This window comes from Cyprinodon tularosa, unplaced genomic scaffold (genome assembly GCF_016077235.1).
Source record: "Cyprinodon tularosa strain WSP-4 unplaced genomic scaffold, ASM1607723v1 ctg210, whole genome shotgun sequence".
In the NCBI taxonomy this organism is placed as follows: Eukaryota; Metazoa; Chordata; class Actinopteri; order Cyprinodontiformes; family Cyprinodontidae; genus Cyprinodon; species Cyprinodon tularosa.
The window spans coordinates 1,173,329-1,189,861 of NW_024038779.1; the positions used below are offsets into that span (position 1 = coordinate 1,173,329).

Consider the following 16,533-nt stretch of genomic DNA (forward strand, 5'->3'; position numbering starts at 1 on the left):
ACTGTACTGCACCAATTTTAACGCGAGCAATATACAGTAATAGGAAATGGAAGAGCTTTTCATACAAACAAGCTTCATGGTGATGCTGATCATGGACAAAGTGAATTTTAGTTTAACACCAATCATTCTAGCAATAATTTTGTTTTTATATATTGTAATATAATTTTTTTCTTCTAAAAATTAATACATATGTCAAAGCTCTACAGGTTGAGAAGTGTTAACCTAGCGTTTATTTTTCCTGACACATTGCATTCAAATCTTATCTCTACTGACCAAAGGACCTTCCTCCACAAGCTGGAATTTCGCTCTATATGGTTTAAACCTTAAACAAAGATACTAATGATTTTCTTTCAACAATGGCAAGAGAAAGGTCAGAAATGCAAGTATGCAAATATACTTTTCATAAAGATATTTTATCCCTTCAGAATTTCCATGTTAGGACTCCAAGCTAATTACATTATGATAAGTTGATGCCTGAATTCAACAGAATGTCTTTTTGGGATCAGAGTGTCTGTAAATCAGGTTTCATGCCTTCTGTCCAAAGATTTGTTGAGGAAAAAGACTGAAATAGTAAACAGACTTTAACAGGTGGATGATGGTGAAGTGTTTAATGAAGAAGATAAACTTGAAACACAAGGAAACCAGGAAGATGGGAACAGCACGGAAGAAGAATAATTACAGAGGACCAAACAAAGAGCAAACGAAATCAACTGAAAACACAGATCATGACAACAGAAAACTCAGACTGATTGACTGTTAAACCGTGGAAATTCAGTAAGAAATACATAAAATGTTTGGAAGAGATAAGCTCCAAAGAGTGATATGCAGGAATGGCTTCTTTTTTCCTCTAAATAAATCAAATAACTTTCATGGATCTGTTATTAAAAGGTCATAGGTACAGTACAAAGTTTTCATCAGAATGATTTACTTTCCAAATATGATATATTCACAAGACATCTAAAGTGGTGCAAAAGTACTAAGTTAAGGTTAAAAAAAATGCACATAAACATTATTTATAAAATATTGTCATTAAAGGCTCAGCACCAAAAGAAATAATAGGTTAAAGTTAATTCAGCTACTTTATCTGGCATCTCCAGATCCCGGTAGCTCTGAGAAAGAGTTCAGTAATGGCTATTTCTCAAAGTTACATTTCCCAGATTTACACTAAAAAACAAAATCAGGGTGAACGTCAGTAAAGCTTCTGTGCATTTGTGTCAAACTAAGCAGGCAAAGAGGCTAAAAAAAACCAAAAAGATAGTGGTTTTTCAGCTCAAGAGGTAAGTTAAATATCTGCATTAGCAGACCTGATAAGAGGTCTGCTGGACCTGGCAACCATTTTGGACCTGGTTGCCGAGTCTTAAATAGGGGATCTGTTAACCAGCTGGCTGAAAGAAAGGAAACTGAGAGCAGAAACTTCCACTTATCACCTTTCAATAAATCGTCAAAAACACTACTTTACTACTTTACTTTCATACCTAGATGTTCATATTTGGGACTGCAATGGAAAAGTGAAAGCCCAGTTGCCTCCAACTTAAGCCTATTTTGTGATTGCCATGAACCGAATGACAGAGTTTGCAGAGGCATATTGGGAACAGTTGTCGAATAAAAAAATTGGAAAATTGATCTGTCCAAGCTTTTTGTCTTTGCTAGGACTCACTCAGTGTTACCCCAGAAGCATATTAAAAAGGAGACTCACAGAGTGGAAACTGTCTCTTTAACTTAAACAGGTGATCAAGCACTATAAGATATAGCTGAGAGTACTTTGAGAACAGAACTGTGGACCACAAACGGTAGCCGTTTCACTAGTAGATGTAAATTATTGCTAACAGACTTATCTGCTACTACTGCTATTTAATCCCTTTACTGATCTGCTCCCAAAAAAAGATGTTTCTATTGCCTAACTCTAAAAATAATCATGATCATCAGTCTTAAAAACCTCTTTGCTCTAGCCAGAGCTTCAGTTCTGTGTACCTACATCTACAGGAAGGAATGAACAGGTTTTGTAATTATGGCGACCTTACATGAAAGCCATCGGATTGCTGCTCTGGAACAAAGATGGACTGGATCAGCTTGGCTAATGCCCACAAAGTCACACTAAATGTACATGCATGCAAACACAAGAAGCATTCACACAGGAATACTGGGAGACTTTCTGTATCACCATCTCTGCGAGGCTCAGTGGGACACTGGTGTTATCACCATGGAATATAAATACACATGCAGAGCGTCATGCAAAGATGAGGAGCAGTAGCCATATATTACACCTCAGCATAAAGGAGCTTTTTCTATTCAACAAAAGAGATGCATTATTATTATCACTGCAGCTGCATCCGCAGACACAGAATCTACAGAAGCCCAGCAGGATATTATTGTAATCTCTAACAGGTAGAAAGCAGGTAACTAATCAAAGTCTCCACTGAATGGGGCCTGAAACTAATAACAGGAAACATATAGAAAACCTTAGAAGAAAGAGGAACTGGATATCAAAGATTAAAATCTGTGTTGGTCTCGATACAAAAAGCCATGTTTGTGGTTTATTGCTTTTTTTCTTTATTGAATAAGTGGAATGATGATAGACCTAGTTTATTAAAACATAAAATAGCAAAGCATATATTTTTTTCTAATTTTCTGCAGAGCAGACAGACTGTAGAAAATCCTGATCTGAATGGTCATGGACAAAGAGGTCAGGCATGGCATTGCTGTGCAGCAATAGCTTGGATTTGGCTACAAATAAGCATCAAAGGCAATCAATAACCAAGTTAGTAATTCTAATTAAAATTAACAAAAACTAGCAAATGGTCAAGAATACATTTTTCGTAAGGGAGAAGAGTGCATAGTTTTCAACAGCCTTTGACACTGTTAGCATCCTTTAGCATCCATTAGCAGACCGTTGTCTGTGGCCAGAAACAGGAGACAGCAGCATCATTATCTCCCTCTGCTTCGGGTAAATAAGGCTATTGGTTTAGGCAATATTTGCATGGTGCTAAAAATATGTACATTTGAGTCCCTGGATTCCAGGTACCGGTATTGTACTGGTTCAAATGAGAATAGTACCCAACTCCATAACTAAAACCAGATGTGCAAAGGGTCTTAAGTCCTATTATTTGGTATGATTATAACTGTCATAATAAATAACAAGAAGTAAAAAAGAAAAATACCAGGAAATAAACAAAAAAAAAAAACGAAAACAAAGGGCTAATGATTGATTGTACATTAATGGTTTATTAGATTCAAATTTCTTTCATCAAATCAATTCAAAAATGCATTTAAAGGTCATGTTACCGCTGTCCACTGCAGGGTTCCTGCTTTATATTTTTAGGGAAGCCTCACTGGCATTTGCAAGAGAAATAATGCTGGAGCACAGGCATGCAAGAGCAAAAACATTAATCAATTGAGTCCAGCGGAGGATTATTTACACTGTTTAATGGCAACAAAATTGCAAAATGAACTTCACATGCTTTTGTTTTTAAATATAAATACTCAATAATCTCCTTGTTATCCCCATAATAAGCCCATTTAGCAATGCTGCATGATGAAGAGGCATTGACTTCTCTGCTGTTCTTGGAAGGCAAGGATTTGATAGTAAAAAGTCAGGGTATAAGGCAAAATGCTTCTAACATGATACAAAAAGACATGCCTGCAGTTAGCACCATGTATATTAATACACATTATCGAGCAAAGTTTTAACTGCAATTTAAGAGCAATTAAAAAGTCCTGCTAAAAGCACAGAGTCTTTCCTATCACAATGTTGGATTAGACTAAAAACAGAGAGCCTCATCACAGCTAGCGCCCATTTCAAAGAACGAAGTGGAAAATAGTTTAGCAGCATGAGACAGCAACATACCCTGTTTTTTCGTGATTGTTTTAGACCTCCTTTCATTGGAAATCATTAATATTTTGCATATTGTATTCATTCTTTTTCAGTAAACTAATAAGTTTTTGTTATACAATATACTGCAGATATGTTTCATTAAACAAAATAAACTGGTTTATTAAAGTGATTTTTTTACAGCAGGTGAAACAGCACATTTTTAAAATACAAGGATAATCTTTTTTCAAATGCATACCGGAAAAAACAGATACAGTATTTAGCTCTTTATGCTATGAATAAATCCTCTTGGTACAAGAGAAAAGGAACGTCTTTCTTAGAGAATGGCTGCCTATCAATTAATTATTAGTCTATCGTTGAGATCAGTCAACTTTAGATGAATTTATTAATCTTGCATCCCTAGTACATATCCATCTCTATACTTCTGTTTTTTGTTGTTTTATTTGTCAGACAGAGTTGGTTTGATGTTTTTTGCTCTTTATTTATCTGCATAACCATGATAAAACAGCAGAAAATTTTATTTTCCAGAGACAAAAAAAAAATACATTTTTACATCAGTACAAGGACATGAGTAGTAATCATAAGTCCTCAATTCATAATTAAAAAACTTTAAACTAGTTTGGTATCTTGAATAATAATGATGAACTATAATATTAACAGTGAAACTGCAGTCAGTACAAAAGTTCTATTTTATTAGCAATGTGCTATGCACCCAAGAGACAATATATTATGTCTTTATGGAAATTAATTGCTCATTGCTTCCCTCAGTGAGTATACATAAATTGTACTTGTGTGCTCCATCAGCATCTCTGGAATGCACATTTCGCATATTAAAGTAAAATTATATGGTGCAATCGATATAAAACTGTATAGTCCTTAAAATAATTTAACTCTGTACAGTTAATATATGAAGCATGCACTATAGAAGCCAAGCCAACACTTAAAACCACTGAGGTGTTAAACAGCGTGTAGGTTTACAGGCTCAGTGGTTGATTGCTCTTATGCATCTGACCACTTAAAAAGTTTATTTTCTCACAAATGCCCTCTATTTGCGGTTCTTCTTTCCGGATCAAAGGAAATGTCCAATAATTGTTTCGGTTCTTCATTAGCACATCGTAAAACACCTATTGGCTAACTGAACATTTCTGATTTAAATACACAAAAATAATGACGCCCATTTGCTCTTTTTAAATGTTCCATAAATTCAAAGTGGTTAAATGCATCTTTAATTGGTGTAAATAAATTTGTTTACAGTGAAAGGATTAAAAACCTTCCCCAAAGCAAATGCATCCTTTGGGGCTTTTAACCTCAACAGCTACAGCTGGAATTTCATTAAAACTAAAGTGGAGATCAAAATTAGATCAAACCCCTAATAGAGTAAGGCACAATGCACTCGTTTTAATCCTGTTAAGATCTTTGTGGTTTTACTATTTTTCTGGTGTGAGTGAGCTTCCTGATGCAGAGACCATCTTTGCAGGTGGCTGGGCTGACCTGTGTTGCTGTAAACCTGAGAACTTTTTCTCAATCAAGATGACTTGTGTGTATATAAGGGGGCAAATGATCATCTCTCTTCATCTAATGAATACCCCTGATGGTATTCCCTCCAAAGACCTAAGCAAAGGAATATCTTAAGGGGGGAGTGTTGCCCTAGGGCAGGGCTGCTCAAGTCCAGTCCTAAAGGGCTACTATCCTGCAACTTTTTAATGCAACCATTTTTAACACACCTGAATCAAATGAGTGGCGTGTTACCACGCCTCTGCTGAGCTAAATAAGTGCTTTTGATTCAGGTGTGCTTGAGATGAGATGCATCTAAAAGTTACAGGATGGTAGCTCATGAGGACTGGAGTTGAGCATCCCTAGCTTAGTAGATTAAAGGCAGAGTGCTTGTGCTCTGAGAAGGTTACAAGTATCTGGTTCGATCCCGACAGCCTCCATTCTTGGTTCCTGAGCAAAACCCTTATCCTCTGATGCAACCTGGGTGCCACAGAATGGCAGCCTGGTGCTCCCCAAGGGGATGGGTTAAAATGTAGAGAACAAATTTCACCATGGTGGGACAATAAAGAAATTTACATTACAGCTGTCTTCTTGTGAATCTCTTTAATCTGGACTCTGTTATTGTTCCACACAACCATTGAACATCAGTTTTTCTCCAATCTTAATGGAAAAGGTCTTACCCGTGTGCAGCAGCTCTCGGTCTTTATCACCTTCCTGCCTGTTCTCCAGCACAAAGTCTCTAACAAGTCCTAACCCTCTAAGATCTCACTTCATTCTCCTGGACCCCTGGGGTTCAGTCTGCAAAGCCTGCTGAGTCGAACCCCTGCAGATCCATGCTACCTCCCCTTCATCTCTCAAATAAGCAAATCATCTGCTGTCATCAACCAACTCCTTCCTGATCAGTAGTTTTAAGCCGAGCATACACTGTGTGGTATTTTCAATGCAGCTACAGCTCAAACTGTACGACGAAACCGCAGGGTTTAAAAGTTCACAGCTCACGATGTATGTTCTCGAATTGATGCGATCGCCTGCTCACACTGCACTGAGAGATGGGACTGGTCGGACTTTCAAACATATTTGATTTTCCCCAAACTAACGATTTCTTATTGGGAGGTGGTTGTGAGAGGCTGATCGCCCCTTGTTAGCCCCTGTATACTACATGACGCAAGACGCACAAGGAGGCTGAAACTGAGCCCGATCCAAAGAATTCTCGCACGACTGAAAAATCGGCCTGAAAAGGGCAAAAAAAAATCATATAGCTTATGCCCGGCTTTATTCCCATCAGACCAAGCAAAAAGTTACAGCTGACTCCCTGCAGTTCTCTGCTTCCAGATTCTTGTTTGCTTTTGATAAATAAAAATTAACATTGACTGGTTCTCTATGTGATTCTCCATGTGGGTAAAAACAAAAACTACAAACCAACATGTCAGTTATTTTTTACCAAATAAGAAAAATACTTATTAAAGTCGCCTGGCCAGATTCCAAATAGGAAACTGATATATTATCTATGGAGGGAGCTAAAGATTAGGGTGATGGCAACAAGGCCTTCCAACCTCAAAGAACTGAATCTATGCACCAAAAATAATACATACTGTAATAACAAACATTTAATTTTTCATCGCCTTTAGTAAGATCTCTTATTTCTACAGGACCAAACCTTTTGGTTGCATGAAAATAACTTAGACCACATAATGAAAAATGTATGAATAATTTTAGGTTTAACTGTTATACAACAAACTCCTTCTCACATAACAGGCGACAGAGTATCTCAGGTTTTGCTAAACCCATCATCTGTGTGATACAGCTATATATATTATCCTCACACCTTAGAACAAACAGAAAGTATTGCAACAATAATTCTTTAGATATAAACAAAGTAATCCATAATTCATTTCTGGTTAACCAGGAATGCACCAGCAGGAAGGTAACAAAAGGATAAGAACTCTATTTCTACATCTCTCTGAGACAAATCATAAGCCATTAAAAAATAATACATAAAAAATAAAAACAAAAAGCAAGATAAACCAGATTATCTGCCGAGAATGCAACTTCTACTAAGGCAGACAAGTGGACAGTGAATGAAACTCCAGTCACACACTTAGGGCCTGATCCTCTGAAGTTGTACGTGTCTTAAAACAGCTGCAAACGTGTTTGTATGTGCAGATTAGACCTTTAAAGAAGGTACAAAGGGAGTTGCATTTGCAATTCAGCAGATAGCATGTGCAAACAATTTCGGGGGTGATAATTCGCATTGCTTGCTCCTCACATTAGGAATACTTTTCATCAGTGATAAATGTGGGATTTAGGCATCTTTGTTTAGACTTGTTGGGTAAAAACTTGATGCGTGTAAGAGAATGTTGTTGGATACAACCGGATCTGCAGTGGAATGACACATACAGTATATGCCAAGCATATGCTGAAGGTAGTGACAATGACAGTCTGTCCAACCTGCAAAACAGTTATATGGCAATAGACTGGATAATTTCTTCAAAAAATAACAATCTGGTGTATCTATCTAATTTATATGTTCATTAAGTTTTAATGTGGTCTCCTGTCATGGAAAAGAGTGTGTGTATTGTTTTTGTCCTACCTCCAGATATCTCATTAGCGCCGTCAGGAGGTCTAACTGAATCTGTAAGCTTTTGGGGTTCAATTTCATCTCTTCCATCACTTTCACCTCTGGCAGCTTTTTTAGCTGGAATGGTAAAAAAAAAAAAAAAAAAAAAAAAACAGAAATAGAAATGTTTTATTCCATTAATACAATCTAGTTAAATATTGGAAGCATACATTTTAAAGAAAGGTTGACATGAAGAAAGTATTAATTGAAATATTGAAAAAAAAAATATATATATATATATTAGTGCTGTCAATCGATTAATTATTATTATTATTTTTAATCGCGATTAATCGCATCAATGCCTGAGTTAACTCGCGATTAATCGCATTTTAATCGCAAATTTTTTTTCTGATTGAAAATCATTTAAGTACTCTCGATGACATACAAAAAATACATACAGGCTAGGTTTGTGCCAATGTTCTTTTTTTAAAATGAAAACAGGTCACAGATACTGATTTATGCCATAGAAACATATGGCAAGGAGATGGGGAGGCATGTAGCAAAAAATAACAAATATGTAGCCAAAAAAAAGGCCCTGAAAACAGGCTGATGTAAAAGACAGTCTTTACAGTTAATACAGTCTTTTGAACAAAGACAAGCATTTTACCCTACTGCTATAAAATGTAGTACAGTTAACATTAGATGTTAATTAACCAAGATAATAATGAACAATTTTCAATCAATACATCAAAATAGTCTATGCTCTAGAAAGTTACTTTTCAGCCTCTTAACAAAAATGAGAACACACACACACCCACTCACCCACACACAGACACACCCACCCACACACACACACGATACCGACCTGTGGCGTACAGACAGCAAGAGTGCCGTAGCAGATTCCATTTCACCTCAGTAATCTGTTTTCTCAGCGTATTTCAGGTTGCTACTAGTTACCAGACACTCAACTTGTTTGTTGGTGGTGGGGCTTAAAGAAAAGGCACTAGCGTCACCCAGTGTATGAGCGTCTTTTTCCCTTGAGGAGCTCCGCTCTCGAAGCCTATGAGAAATGCATAGACTGGGGGAAAATAGCCCCGCCTTCCCGCAGGCTGCAGCGGGATGTACTTGGGAAATTGTACCATGAAACCACATAGCGTTAATCTCACGTTAAAAAAATTATCGCCGTTAAAATGGCCTCGCGTTAACGCGATAATAACGCGATAATTTTGACAGCACTAATATATATATATATATATATATATATATCAGAGGCTGACAACAAACAGGCCTGGGCCCTTTTTTCATTTTCAGAATACATAAAAAGAAATATTAAAGGTAATTTAAAAAAGGTATTTATTTATCAACATGGTTTACTAAGTCTTTCCATAATATAAACAGACTTCCTTAAGGTGCGTTCACACTAAACACAATTTTGCACCCAGAGGGAATTATTGACTTGTTATCCCTATGTAGATGATGGCCCTGCAAGGGGATTGAGGTGAAGGTCACAATTCTAGCGAGGCGAAAGGCAAGCTTTTGGCAAATAAAGTGAAGAGGGAGTGTTCCTCTAACTACAAAATACCTAAAGGGAAATTTTCAGAAGTAAAGATCTGAACTTTTGCGTATATTTGAGTTGCAGCCTTTTTTAAATCAAAATGGAAGATGAAGAAAATAATGTTGATGGTGGGTGAAGCAGGAAATCCTGTTAAGAGATTGTAGGTAAATGTAGTTTTACTCAGCAAAAAACATAAGAAATGTTGTATAGTAGGTAGTATTTATGATGCATAACTGGCTTAGTTCTTGACCTGTGTTTAGAAAGCAGAGCATAACTGAGAAAGCTTTACAGAAAACAGGCAAATTTTCAAAAATTTCTTTAAAAGTTCTGAATTTAGTCATAAAATCTCCGTGGTCAGAAATAAACAGGTAATGTGCCATTTTCTTGTAGTACAGTACCATGGAACTTTCAGCACACTAGATGACAATAATTGAGGCAGCTACCTAATAGAGCCTATCCTGTAAAGCAACAGCTGGGAGCTTTACTGAAACTCTTCTACACACTTCTAGTGAATCAAGGTGAGACATATTTAAATGAAAGTACATCTTAAAAAGTGATCAGCTGAAACATTTTTATCAGAATCAATTTAAGTTAAATGTATGAAAATGCTATTTCGCCGGTAAGGATATTGATAAGCCGGATCTGTCTTCAGGATTTTAGCAGCTGTGACAGAGAACTGCAGCCGGAAGTGTTGATTTCAACCAATTAGTCTATCTATTTATAATTTTTTAACTTTCTTTAATTTTTAACTTTCACTGTAGAGACTAAGAGTAGCATTGCTTTTACTAGTATCAGTATTAATATGGACGTTTATTAATCAGCTCTGCAGCAACATACGAATGCCTCTGCAGCATAAATCCTGCTTAAATTCAGAGCGCTATTTGAGTCTTATCCCTCTTGAATTTAAATGTTTTTCTGTTTTTTTCACACTAGATCTTGAACTTTTCTTCATTATTTTTATAAACTTCACTAGCAGGTTCTAACTGGCTTAGTCCATTACTTCCTTCTTTACCACATGCACCAATACACTGTATCATTCCTTCTGCCAAGCGATGTTGTAAATGTAAATACAAATAATGGGCTTTATTTTCTAACTAATTGAGCAAAAAAATAATAATAATCATAAAACATTAATATGGGAGTAACTCATAATCTTTCAGAAAACCTGAACAATAGGCGTAAGCTACTGGCATATAAAAGTAAAACATATATAAAATGTGAACATATGTAAATACTATATCCCTTTACTAAGTCTACATTTCAAATGAGGTGATCAGAGGGGATAAATGAAATTCAATCATGTTTTGATGTGGCAAATGTCTTTTTGTTCAATTTCTTCTGGGTTTTATTTGGTCTCAAAACATTTAATACCAAAAATAAAATACGGTTAGTCAGATTAAAGATGAGGCAGGTCATTTAATGCAAATCAATTTTAATTAACAACTATAATAAAGGTTATGTCCATTTGAAAATACATAAAAGAAATACATTTCAAAAATTAGATTTTTATTCCCCAGTTTTCTTTTATTTATGTATGTATTCATCTCCAGACCAAGAAACCAGAAATGTAAAAAAACTAATAATTTAGTGAGATTCTTTTCTACATATTTCATTATTATGATAAAACATATTCTGCTGTTGTTGTTTTTTTAGTTTTGTTTTTATTTATTTTTTATCTTTTGTTTGAATTATGCATGAATTGGTTAAGTATTCTGTAATCTGAGTCTTTATCTTTTCTGGATGACCTTGGTTGTTAACTCTACCTAATCTCTAAGTGCGTTTAATATATTGAGGACTAAATGGACCTAGCCTTTAAATACTCAACGTCAGTAATAGAGTTCTTGTTATAATACCATCAGTATTACAAAGTTTTTTTTAACATTGCAGTGGACAGTCACAGTCCTAGAAGTACACTTGTCCACTACTGTAAGGCGAGATGAGCGGAATGGGAGAAAGCTAAATGTAGTAGAACAATAAGCAATAAGAAAAATATAGCAATAGAACAGAGATGCCACAGGGAAAAACAAAGAAACCGGATAACAAATGAATCTGAGAGAGATAGGCAAACAGGGTTTAAAACAAGATAAGGTATAAAAAATAAAAATAAAAAAGCAAGAAAAAAAAACAATATAGCAAAGCAGAACATACATTTGAAAAAAAATTAATAAAATAGAAAAATAGAGAAAGGCTTTTCTTGCAAGGCAGAAATAAAATATGTGAAACAAACCTTTAAATCTGCCCTGAAGTGGTCTACTCTGCTCACTCCCTCTCACAGCAATGACACTAATAATGTAGTCCTTGGAAGGGTTGTAGTCCGGTATTATAACTCTCGTGTCAGATTTAGACACAAACATCTCCTTCTGCTGCCCACCTGAAACATAAGAAAGGTGAAGAAAATGTAAACATGCAGCCGCAAGAAGCGAATAAAAAACATAAAACTATGTTTTATCACAAGTCATAGAATACAATGCAAACTCACATGAAGAGGCTATTTAATATTCTATTCAAGGTTAGAATAAATTACTCTTTATGGAGATATTTGTCTGGCATGGACGATCTAACTGCAAATACAAGCAGTTAAATGCAAATAGAAAAAGGAAGGCTGGTCCTGTCTTTAGTCCTCTGTTTGTTTTTTCATGCTGTTATTGGTCTTCTGGATAAACCTTAAACAAATTGTTAAACCAACACAGGAAAACAATGTAGTAAAATCATACTACAGTCTAACATGAGAGCACAAAGCTTCAGTTACGTGTTTCCGCACTGTTGGTGGAAACAAGAGTAAAGTAAAGTAGTAGTAAAATCACAAACAGTCATGAGATAAAGTAGAATTGTATATATAATCACTTGACTGGATTGATATATAATGCCCCTCTGGAGATTAGTTTACAGTAATAATAACTTTAAATGGAGTTAAACTAGAGTCTTTTTTTTGTGCGTTTGTGTCTGCCTACTTTTTCTCTGTTCCCCTTCCTGCTATCAGTAAAATGAAAACACACTGAACCAGGGAGATTATTGCTCGGGATGGTGCTTGCAGATCAGATGAGGAGCTTCCTTTGCCGATAGACAACAAACTAGAAGCTCAGTATGTTTAAAAGAAATTAGAGAGCCCTGGTGTCAACAGCCGCATTGACTAAACATGTTTAGTATGCATTGCAACACTTTGAAATGAAGTAAAACTGTTCTGGGAACCTTACAAAATCTTAAGAATTACATCTGCTTTACATTTATGTCTTTAAAGGTTTGAATGTCTGCAAAGTTTTAATTCAAAAGGTGTGGTAGGGTAAACGCCTGGACTGAAATACGAGTTCTCTGCAAACTACACCATACGTATCTGGTGGGGTTCAGGCTGATCCTCTGATACTACTGATAATAATATGTATATCTCAGTACATGAAAATACTATGTCAATTGACCTAATTCAATATTGTCGTTATTGTAAATCCTCAATATCTGCCATGGTGCTCTTCCTCTACAAAAAGTAGATTCCTATACAGCTTATCCTGGTTTATTCCACACAACATATTTCCAAATGAAGGTATGTCAGCTGTATGTTTATCTACTTGTAGCACTGTACCAGCAAAGCAAATTCCTCAAATATGTAAAAGTCTACTTGGCAATGAGGCTTTTCATGTTGGACCAAGTTACTTAAGCATAACTATCACAAACTGGTTCCAACCATACCACCAAAAACTAGCCATAGAGGGAATTTTAAGATCAAGAGAGTAACCCTTGCACCAAAATGAACAGATTTAAAAAGAACATGACTCCGCCATGACTTCCACGCGCGTCCTCCTGAGTGCAGCAGCCGGGCGGCAGCGGCAGGTTCAGCGGTGAGAGGGAGGGGGCGGGATTCAGCGTGTGTGAGCTGTGATTGACACTCCATCAGACGCTCCTCTGGCTGTGATTGGTTGTTTTGTCTCGTCCCGAAATATTTTTTCCAGATTGCAATACAGGCAGTAGGCGGGACCAATTGAAGCAGTTTTTTTCACAGGTTACATATCACATGTACTGCTGTCTGGGCATAGGGACAGTTTTAGCCAATATGACAAAAAAGTGATTTTTAAAAACTTACAGACTTCAGCTTTAAGGGCATGTTTTAGTCCTGTTGATATTGGTGTATAGAACAAAGTCCCTGAATGAAAAAAAAGAACCTCAAGATTTAGCTTTAGCTATAAATTAACAGCTACTATTGGAATTTTGGTTAAATATCTGACAGCTTGGTTCTCCCACATGCCAGCAAGAGAAATACAAGTAATTACCAAGTAACCCGAATCAATAACTCTTATTTATATTAAACATGGTTTAATTAAGCTCTAGTAAATAAGTGATCAAGAATCCAGTCAAAATACTAAGTATGTATGTTTCTATGTATGTTTATACTTGACCCATCAGATGATTTTACACTGAATGAATTAGACAATAAATCTAAGCAAAAGTTTTCGTTTTTGAAATAAACTGAATTAGGTGTTGTTTTATTGCATTTTATAGAGAATCCCACAGCATAAAGAGGTAGAAATTCAGCCAAGGAATAAATCAACCACAAGGACAAACCAATTTTAAGTGAAAATGGCTTGGAGCATGAGTAGGAGTAAGAATTATCCAGCAAGTCATTTTTCTTCTGTGAAATCAATATCATCTTCATTAATGAAAATCATTTCATTCTTTTTCTTTTCATAGAACCAGTATGTTGGATCAGCTTGTAACAGAGGCAAAAAAAAAAAAAAGAAAACAGAACACCATTCACAACTATGGCTGTTCCTCAGCTATCTCAGCCTGTCCTCCAACATGAGTTAATAAGGTACTCTGCTACTGTGCCATTGATATATTAGTCCCACTTTTAAAAATCTGCTGATAGGCCCCATATATTTAGAAGAAACACTCCCCCGTACTCCACTATTTGGCAAAGTTGCAGAACAAACTTTGGGGTCTACAGATCTCCCAGAAGGGAAATTCTTTCAAAGCAGTTTTGATAAGAAGTAAATTGCATAATCCTTCTTGGCAGATTGAAAACACAGTTTCTAATTCTTTCCTCAGGCGCATGCACTTGCACTGCTCTTTGACATAACATTTTATCTGCTTGTGTGTTCTCCGTTCATGTGTGTGATCATACCTGGTAAGCTGTTGTAGAGAAATAAATAGCTGTCAACATCTCCTTTGGGCTCCCTCCATGAAACAAGAAGTCTGCTGGAACTGTGCACTTTGAAACGCAGCCTCCTTGGAGCTGAAACTGGAGAGAAAGTTAACATATAAAACAGATGCAGGGATAAAAAAACAAATGCATAAAAAAAATTCTGTCTAAAAAAAGGAAACATCCTTGACACATTTCAAACCATCATTAAACACTTGTTAAAAAGAATTTAGCAAGAATCTGAAATCTAGAATAAAATATAAGACTCAACAAGGAAATGATTAAAAGGAGGGAGAAATTAGGAGTTACTTTTAGTTTGGGTATTCATACAGCCATTAATTCACAATGCCTTACAAACAAACATATTCTACCCCCTGAAGCTGCATTGACTCTTGTAACATTTGTTGTAATCCATATGGATGAAAAACTTGGATTACCTCTTTTATGAGTGACATTTTTAAAGCTGGAGGGTTCAATCAACTATCTTATAAGGGCAAGTAATTCACAGAGCTACACACCTATGTCCATTTACATAGGTAAAAAGAATATTATGAAAAATATTCAAAGGAGCCATATAGTTAGTATAGTTAGCATAGTTAGTAATGCAGAATAATTTTTTAAATAGTTGTGGAATCATGCATTCAGAAAAAAAATGGCTGATTATAGAAAATTAGTACAATAATAACAACTATCTATTAAGGAAACACATCAAATAAATGGAAGAAGGTATTTTGATCAGAGCAGACCAAAACTAAACCCCTTGACCTTCATCAGAAAAGCTATCTGCACCAAAACAACAAAGCCGCAGTACTCAACATCTTTATGGTGAAGTATGACTGTGGAAATACATACTTCAGAGACAGGAAAGCCGGTCAGAGTCTGAGTGAAGATAGATTGGAGCTAAAGACGTGTCAGCTCTGAATAAAAAAGTCATAAGAAGCCAAAAAAGATGGATTCAACCTAAAGCTGGGAGCATCTGAATATACAAGCAGAGGTACAAAGGACCGGATTTGAACGACTGATATCCAAATGCCACAGTGGCCCAGTCAAAGTCTGAATATAAATCAGAAGAACCCATCAAGCACTTGAATATTACTGACTAGAGACATAGATTCCATCCAGTTTGACCGAACTTGAACTATTTTGCAGTGAAATAGAACAAATTTTCGGTTTGTAGATGTTAACAATAAAGAAATGGGGTGTCTAAAAAAAAATTAAAAGCACAAAATCTGAAATTACTTGTGTAAAAGGCAAGTTAACAATAGGAATTAAGGTTGCAATGCAAAGTTGGAGAAATAAAATCAGAGATTACCTTAAAAGTATCTAACTTTTTCTAAAATTTTCACATCTGTTACTTGCCGCACATATGTGGCCCAAAAGACTTGGAGCTGCAATCTCTTCTGGAGTATGTGATTTGATTTTTAAAAATGTATATGATTTTCCTTCCATAGCTATGCTCAAATGGTGTAGGTCAATAGAAATAAAATCAATGTTATGGCTGTAATGTGATTATATCTGGATAATAGGGATAATAATGTAATAGGGAGTGTATACCCTAACAGTTTAGTCTATTCCATATTGCTGGAATATTTCTATGTTGTTTATATTTATGCAAAACAAATAATGCATCTACGGCAGAGATATTTAATTGAATATGAATCAAAATGCCATCTATGTTGTATGTATTACTTGTTTTAGTGTTTGGCATCTTTTACACTAAAGCCTTCCATTTTCCCTGTTGTGTGGATTTTAAACTTAAGGTTATATCCCGTGATGCATCCATCCGTGGTTAATATTTACTTTATATTTAGAAAGCATAATGTGCCCTGATCCCAGTGCTCCTTCCTCTGAGCCCACATGCTACCCCTAGCCCACAGAGTCTTTGATGACCACATTGATTTTAGGTTTTTATTTCTGAGCCTGGAGTTCAGCGGTTGGCTGCTAATATCCTGGTTTCTGGGTCCAAGACT

The 16,533-nt window shown here is 35.8% G+C and overlaps 1 protein-coding gene across 1 annotated transcript in view; it reads right to left on the reverse strand.

Moving 5' to 3' along the window:
• The window catches only part of LOC119783753 (collagen alpha-1(XIV) chain-like), a gene marked incomplete at its 5' end in the record, with an annotated part of 135,895 nt that overhangs the window by 93,540 nt on the left and 25,822 nt on the right, over positions 1-16,533 (reverse strand). The window contains 3 exons of the mRNA XM_038285402.1: positions 7,914-8,018; positions 11,663-11,806; positions 14,546-14,662. Of these exons, the coding sequence (XP_038141330.1) occupies positions 7,914-8,018; positions 11,663-11,806; positions 14,546-14,662 (366 nt within the window). The remainder of the gene's footprint in view (positions 1-7,913; positions 8,019-11,662; positions 11,807-14,545; positions 14,663-16,533) is intronic.